At 45.7% G+C, this 8,670-nt stretch overlaps 1 protein-coding gene across 2 annotated transcripts in view; it reads left to right on the forward strand.

Annotated features, from left to right (window-relative positions):
* Positions 1-8,670, forward strand: part of LOC137421317 (transportin-1) — an 89,870-nt gene that overhangs the window by 78,469 nt on the left and 2,731 nt on the right. For both annotated transcript variants that reach the window (XM_068107238.2, XM_068107239.2), the window contains 3 exons: positions 5,915-5,989; positions 6,109-6,212; positions 8,430-8,670. The exon at positions 8,430-8,670 is cut by the window's right edge and continues 2,731 nt beyond it. In XM_068107238.2, the coding sequence (XP_067963339.1) occupies positions 5,915-5,989; positions 6,109-6,212; positions 8,430-8,433 (183 nt within the window). In that variant the 3' untranslated portion in view covers positions 8,434-8,670. The remainder of the gene's footprint in view (positions 1-5,914; positions 5,990-6,108; positions 6,213-8,429) is intronic.

An 8,670-nucleotide genomic window follows, 5' to 3' on the forward strand; every position in this document is an offset into this window, starting at 1 on the left:
ACTCACATTGTAATGGTACAGCACTGTACAAACTCTATAGACGTACTCACATTGTAATGGTACAGCACTGTACAAACTCTATAGACGTACTCACATTGTAATGGTACAGCACTGTACAAACTCTATAGACGTACTCACATTGTAATGGTACAGCACTGTACAAACTCTATAGACGTACTCACATTGTAATGGTACAGCACTGTACAAACTCTATAGACGTACTCACATTGTAATGGCACAGCACTGTACAAACTCTATAGACGTACTCACATTGTAATGGTACAGCACTGTACAAACTCTATAGACGTACTCACATTGTAATGGTACAGCACTGTACAAACTCTATAGACGTACTCACATTGTAATGGTACAGCACTGTACAAACTCTATAGACGTACTCACATTGTAATGGCACAGCACTGTACAAACTTTATAGACGTACTCACATTGTAATGGCACAGCACTGTACAAACTCTATAAACGTACTCACATTGTAATGGTACAGCACTGTACAAACTCTATAGACGTACTCACATTGTAATGGCACAGCACTGTACAAACTTTATAGACGTACTCACATTGTAATGGTACAGCACTGTACAAACTTTATCGACGTACTCACATTGTAATGGTACAGCACTGTACAAACTTTATAGACGTACTCACATTGTAATGGTACAGCACTGTACAAACTCTATAGACGTACTCATATTGTAATGGTACAGCACTGTACAAACTTTATAGACGTACTCACATTGTAATGGTACAGCACTGTACAAACTTTATAGACGTACTCACATTGTAATGGCACAGCACTGTACAAACTCTATAGACGTACTCACATTGTAATGGTACAGCACTGTACAAACTTTATAGACTTACTCACATTGTAATGGTACAGCACTGTACAAGCTTTATAGACGTACTCACATTGTAATGGTACAGCACTGTACAAACTTTATAGACGTACTCACATTGTAATGGTACAGCACTGTTCATTCTTTGTCGATATACTCACATTGTAATGGTACAGGACTGTACAAACTTTAAAGGCGTGCTCACAACGTAATGGTACAGCACTGTACAAACTTTATAGACTTACTCACATTGTAATGGTACAGCACTGTACAAACTTTATAGACGTACTCACATTGTAATGGTGCAGCACTGTAAAAACTTTATAGACGTACTCACATTGTAATGGTACAGCACTGTACAAACTTTATAGACTTACTCACATTGTAATGGTACAGCACTGTACAAACTTTATAGACGTATTCACATTGTAATGGTACAGCACTGTACAAACTTTATAGACTTACTCACATTGTAATGGTACAGCACTGTACAAACTTTATAGACTTACTCACATTTTAATGGCACAGCACTGTACAAACTTTATAGACGTACTCATATTGTAAAGGTACAGCACTGTAAAAACTTTAAAGACGTACTCACATTGTAATGGTACAGCACTGTACAAACTTTATAGACGTACTCACATTGTAATGGTACAGCACTGTACAAACTTAATAGATGTGCTCACATTTTAATGGTACAGCACTGTACAAACTTTATAGACGTACTCTTATTGTAATGGCACAGCACTGTACAAACTTTATAGACGTACATACATTGTAAAGGTGCAGCACTGTACATACTTTATAGATGTACTCATATTGTAATGGCACAGTACTGTTCAAACTTTATAGATGTACACACATTGTAAAGGTGCAGCACTGTACATACTTTATAGATGGACTCATATTGTAATGGTACAGCACTGTACATACTTTCTAGACGTACTCACATTGTAATCGTACAGCACTGTACAAACTTTATAGACTTACTCACATTGTAATAGCACAGCACTGTACAAACTTTGTAGATGTACATACATTGTAAAGGTGCAGCACTGTACATACTTTATAGATGTACTCATATTGTAATGGCACAGTACTGTTCAAACTTTATAGATGTACACACATTGTAAAGGTGCAGCACTGTACATACTTTATAGATGTACTCATATTGTAATGGTACAGCACTGTACAAACTTTATAGACGTACTCACATTGTAATGGCACAGTACTGTTCAAACTTTATAGATGTACACACATTGTAAAGTTGCAGCACTGTACAAACTTTATAGACGTACTCATATTGTAATGGTACAGCACTGTACATACTTTATAGATGTACACACATTGTAATGGCACAGAACTGTACATACTTTATAGACGTACACACATTGTAATGGCACAGTACTGTTCAAACATTATAGACGTACTCACATTGTAATGGTACAGCACTGTACAAACTTTATAGACTTACTCACATTGTAATGGCACAGTACTGTTCAAACTTTGTAGATGTACATACATTGTAAAGGTGCAGCACTGTACATACTTTATAGATGTACTCATATTGTAATGGTACAGCACTGTGCATACTTTATAGACGTACACACATTGTAATGGCACAGTACTGTACAAACTTTATGGACTTACTCACATTGTAATGGCACAGTACTGTTCAAACTTTGTAGATGTACATACATTGTAAAGGTGCAGCACTGTACATACTTTATAGATGTACTCATATTGTAATGGTACATCACTGTACATACTTTATAGACGTATTCACATTGTAATGGTACAGCACTGTACATACTTTATAAATGTACTCACATTGTAATGGTACAGTACTGTACATACTTTATAGACGATCTAACATTATAAATAGTACATACAGTCCAATGTGTTTTGTGGTCCCGCCCCCATCAGGCTGATTGACAGTCTTTGTCCCGGCCACCCCTCTCGGCACTTCATTGCCCAATGTGTAAATATGCAAGGACATCTACTTTTCATGGAATCCTTTTAAGTTGTGAAAATTTTGAGGTGTCATGGACCTTCCCCCACTGTAAAATGCAGTCGATTCGTGTTTGATCAAAGTACTGAGATTAACCCAATGGTGAGTTATTGTCTGAAAAGAAGAATTACAGGCTATTTTTGTTCTGTCAATTTTGTAGTTCAGAGATGCTGTCCAAACGTTTAATAATAATAATAATAATTCATTTATTTTGTATAGCGCTTTTCAAGAAGCCCAAAGGCGCTTTGACAGAGTGGAAAACATGATGCATAACAATACATGAAAACAACAATTGCAAAAAGACAAGAATCAATAGGGAAATATTTAAAGCAAAAGGAGGGAGAAGGAGAAGAGATAGTCAGGGGTTAAATGCTGTCGGTTGAATGTGAATGCAGTGTTGAACAGGTGGGTCTTTAGTGATGTTTTGAATGTGGTGAGTGAGGAGGAGTCTCTGATGGTGTGAGGTAGTGAGTTCCAGAGGGTGGGAGCAGTGATGGAGAAGGCCCTGTCCCCCCAGGATCTGAATTTGGTCCGGATGGAGGGGGTCAGGAGGTTGGTACCAGCAGAGCGGAGGTTGCGGGTGGGAGTGTGTCTGGAGAGGAGGTCAGCCAGATAGGATGGGGCCAGGTTATGGAGGGCTTTGTATGTCAGGAGGAGGAGTTTGTACTGGATTCTCTGGGGGATGGGGAGCCAGTGAAGCTTGTAAAGGACGGGGGTGATGTGGTCACGGGTCCGGGAATGGGTGAGTAGACGGACAGCGGAGTTCTGAATGTATTGGAGTTTATTGGTGATTTTTGAGGGTGAACCATAGAGGAGGCTATTGCAGTCGTCCAGACGGGAGGGGATGAAGGCGTGGATGAGGTTTCTGCAGCCGTGGAGGAGAGGGATGAGCGGAGACGGGCAATGTTTTTCAGGTGAAAGAAGGCTGACTTTGTGATCTGTTTAGTGTATTTGTCGAAGGAGAGGGTTTGGTCAAAGATGACGCCAAGATTCCAGATGTGAGGGGAGGTGGATACTGGGATACCGTCGATGTGGAGGGCAAAGTTATGGGTGGATTTTGTGAGCGTTTTTGGGCCAATGATGATTATTTCAGATTTATCACAGTTAAGCTTGAGGAAGTTGATTTGAAGCCGTTTAACCCTTTGTGTGCTGCTTTTGCAGATTTGTCACAAGATGAATTTTTTTTTAAACTACCAAAAAAAATGTATATATTTTTATTTTTTGGGGAATGATAATTTTGGAAAAACAAAACAAAAAAACAAAACAAGATACAGCACACAAAGGGTTAATAAGTGCTATTTAATGTGAAATCCTCTGAAGTGTGGTGCTGCGCACACAACCTGCTTGCCAAAGAGGTAGGCCACAACGCGTTTGATAAAACCAAGAGTCTTTATTATGAAAGCTCGAACTGCAGCACTGGGCGGGCCCGAGCTTAGAGCCCGCATCTCTGTGCCGAGGCCACGCCTCGTCCCCGGGCGTGGCCGATCGGTCGATAGGCGGGGCATGCATTCCAGTTCCCCGCCTGGACGTTCGCACCACCTGCTGGTGCGCTGAATTCGTGTACCTTGCTTGTGTCCGCCACACGCACCCCCCCCAGAATTCCCACGCACCTGAAGGGTGAGTTTGCGGGGAAGCCAGATGACTCGGCCAAAACGCCCCCTGGTGATGGGTACCGGTCTGGGGGGTGGCGGGACGGCAGGGCTGGGGGTGCCGGGGGTCCGACCGCCGGGGGGCGCTGGCGGGGGGTGGTCCGGATCGAGGTGGGCCGGCTTGAGGCGGTCCACAGAAATGCGATCCGGGGCACCGCCGATGTTGCCCGTGAAAAACTTGTCCCCGGCCTCCAACACGCGAAAGGGCCCGTCGTACGGGGGCCGTAGCGGTGCCCGGTGGGCGTCGTGCCGGATGAACACGTACTTTGCTGTGCGAAGCTCCGGGGCGACGTGGGAAGGCGGGCAACCGTGGTGTGCCGTTGGCACCGGGGCGAACCTCCGGGCGGTCTCCTGAAGGGCAGAGCGCTGTTGTGCCGCGGACCAATGAGCCGTGGAGTCAGGGATAAATTCACCCGGTACCCGCAGTGGTTGCCCGAAGACCAGCTCCGCCGAGGACACGCGCAGGTCGTCCTTGGGCGCCGTCCTGAGGCCCAGCAGGACCCAGGGGAGTCTGTCGACCCAGCCGCCGTCGCCGAGGCTGGCCCGGAGCGCGGCCTTCATGGAGCGATGAAAGCACTCGCACAGGCCATTGGCCTGGGGGTGGTAGGCCGTGGTGTGGTGTAGCTTCACCCCGAGTCCTTGCGCCACCGCGGCCCAGAGCTCCGAGGTGAACTGGGGGCCGCGGTCGGACGAGATCACGTCGGGGTCACCAGTGAAGTGTGGTGCTGCGCACACAACTTGCTTGCCAAAGAGGTAGGCCACAACGCGTTTGATAAAACCAAGAGTCTTTATTATGAAAGCTCGAACTGCAGCACTGGGCGGGCCCGAGCTTAGAGCCCGCATCTCTGTGCCGAGGCCACACCTCGTCCCCGGGCGTGGCCGATCGGTCGATAGGCGGGGCATGCATGCCAGTTCCCCACCTGGACGTTCGCGCCACCTGCTGGTGCGCTGAATTCGTGTACCTTGCTTGTGTCCGCCACACCTCCACAGACGACTGACTGGTAGGAACTTTCATAGGTTTACAAGTTTGTATCTTGGTAGATTTTATTTTTTGAGGAATTGTGTGCCATCCCTACAAAGAAAGTCTTCCGACTTCCTGATATACTGTATCGTCAATTCAATTTGAAGTTTGATATTAGATTTGAAATTGGTGACTATTGATGCGATCATATTAAATTTATGAAAATGACAAAAAAAACATCATCATCGTCATCGCCACTTCAAAATAATTTGCCAGAAAACGTCCCACCCCCACTTTTCAATAACGATCTGTGCCCTTGCTCTCCACCAGGTGCCGTTGTAGTTTACATTGTGGCGATGTTTCGTTCGTCCCTCTGTGCAGTTGCTCATGTGCCTTGTTTTTCTGAAGCATGCCATCGTGCCTTCCTCTACAGGATTTTATTTTTTTCTGCGATGCTGTTGCTTCCTGGGTGAACCCCAAAGACGATTTGAGAGAGATGTTTTACAAGGTGGGATGGTAGAGAAACCACACAAATTTAAAGACCTGCGGCCACAAAGCTGTTCTGATGTGAAAACGTCTTTAAAGGGAACGGTCGCCTACACCTTGTCTTTGTCGTCATTTCCGCAGATTCTACACGGCTTCAAGAGCCAGGTTGGAGTGGAGAATTGGCGCCGATTTTCTGAGCAGTTTCCTCCTCCTCTGAAAGAGAGGTTATCGGTCTACTATGGCATGTAAGAGAGCGCAACCGGCTCAAGTGGGCTAAGGGATTCCAAATACGCCACGGGTTACATTTGTACACCATTCTGTCCATTGTTTTGTGTTCATGATGATAAGATGTGAAACATTTCAACTTTTCAAATGATGCACAATTTTATTTATTTATAATTTCTTCATTGATATTAAGGTTAATGCAGGAGCTTGTAAAATGTAAGCACGAAAGTGGACATTGGTGTAGTTTTGCATGAACTGCAAGGACCTGAGCTGACGATGAACAAATCCCTGTAGTTTAAGGGATTTGAACCTGGGTTCCAATCATAGTGAGCCGAAGGGTTCCAATCATCGTGTGCTGAAGGGTTCCAATCATAGTGAGTTAAAGGGTTCCAATCATAGTGAGCTGGAGGGTTCCAATCATAGTAAGCTGAAGGGTTCCAATCATCGTGTGCTGAAGGGTTCCAATCATCGTGTGCTGAAGGGTTCCAATCATACTGAGCTGAAGGGTTCCAATCATAGTAAGCTGAAGGGTTCCAATCATAGTAAGCTGAAGGGTTCCAATCATAGTGAGCTGAAGGATTCCAATCATAGTGAGCTGAAGGGTTCCAATCATCGTAAGCTGAAGGGTTCCAATCATAGTAAGCTGAAGGGTTCCAATCAGTGAGCTGTAGGCCTCCAATCATGGTGAGCTGTAGGCTTCCAATCATAGTGAGCTGAAGGGTTCCAATCATAGTAAGCTGAAGGGTTCCAATCATAGTAAGCTGAAGGGTTCCAATCATAGTGAGTTGAAGGGTTCCAATCATAGTGAGCTGGAGGGTTCCAATCATCGTAAGCTGAAGGGTTCCCATCATCGTGTGCTGAAGGGTTCCAATCATAGTGAGCTGAAGGGTTCCAATCATAGTAAGCTGAAGGGTTCCAATCATAGTAAGCTGAAGGGTTCCAATCATAGTGAGCTGAAGGGTTCCAATCATAGTGAGCTGAAGGATTCCAATCATCGTAAGCTGAAGGATTCCAATCATCGTGAGCTGAAGGGTTCCAATCATCGTGAGCTGAAGGGTTCCAATCATAGTGAGCTGAATGGTTCCAATCATAGTGAGCTGAAAGGTACAATCATAGTGAGCTGTAGGCTTCCAATCATAGTGAGCTGAAGGGTTCCAATCATAGTAAGCTGAAGGGTTCCAATCATAGTAAGCTGAAGGGTTCCAATCATAGTGAGCTGATGGGTTCCAATCATAGTGAGCTGAAGGGTTCCAATCATCGTGTGCTGAAGGGTTCCAATCATCGTGTGCTGAAGGGTTCCAATCATACTGAGCTGAAGGGTTCCAATCATACTGAGCTGAAGGGTTCCAATCATCCTGAGCTGAAGGGTTCCATCATACTGAGCTGAAGGGTTCCAATCGTCGTGAGCCGAAGGGTTCCAATCGTCGTGAGCCGAAGGGTTCCAATCGGCGTGAGCCGAAGGGTTCCAATCGGCGTGAGCCGAAGGGTTCCAATCGTCGTGAGCCGAAGGGTTCCAATCGTCGTGAGCCGAAGGGTTCCAATCGTGAGCCGAAGGGTTCCAATCGTCGTGAGCCGAAGGGTTCCAATCGTCATGAGCCGAAGGGTTCCAATCGTCGTGAGCCGAAGGGTTCCAATCGTCGTGAGCCGAAGGGTTCCAATCGTCGTGAGCCGAAGGGTTCCAATCATCGTCAGCCGAAGGGTTCCAATCATCGTGAGCCGAAGTGTTCCAATCATCGTGAGCTGAAGGGTTCCAATCATTGTCAGCCGAAGGGTTCCAATCATTGTCAGCCGAAGGGTTCCAATCATCGTCAGCCGAAGGGTTCCAATCATCGTCAGCCGAAGGGTTCCAATCATCGTCAGCCGAAGGGTTCCAATCATCGTCAGCCGAAGGGTTCCAATCATCGTGAGCCGAAGGGTTCCAATCATCGTGAGCCGAAGGGTTCCAATAATCATCAGCCGAAGGGTTCCAATCATTGTCAGCCGAAGGGTTCCAATCATTGTCAGCCGAAGGGTTCCAATCATCGTGAGCCGAAGGGTTCCAATCATTGTCAGCGGAAGGGTCCAGACACGAACGCCAAACTTCTACTTTGACTTGCATTTTGTTCTAATTGTTGTAATTGGCTTGTTATTTATGGCTGTAAATATGGTTTGTTGTTTTTGTTGTGACATCATTTTAATCCCGCCCCTGCCCCCCCCCCCCCCTCCCTCCTCGTCCTCCCCACAATTTGTGCTCGCAGGTGAAGGGGGCGACCTGCATGGAATAAGCTGTTCTGTTCGACGAGGGGGATCCACGAGGTTATCGAGGTTTAGGGTTAAACACCTTTGTTGCTAATGCAGTTTAAGAGGTTATGCTAAGGCTAAGGTTGTAGCTCTCTCTCTCTCCTTCTCCTCACTTAGCACTCGCTGCTCCCTGTTAGGCCTAGGGTTCAAACCCTAGGATAGCAATGGGGTTGTCTGCTGGTGAAGGAAGCTCATCGG

Source organism: Myxine glutinosa, chromosome 2 (assembly GCF_964187855.1).
Source record: "Myxine glutinosa chromosome 2, kmMyxGlut1.1, whole genome shotgun sequence".
NCBI lineage: Eukaryota > Metazoa > Chordata > Myxini > Myxiniformes > Myxinidae > Myxine > Myxine glutinosa.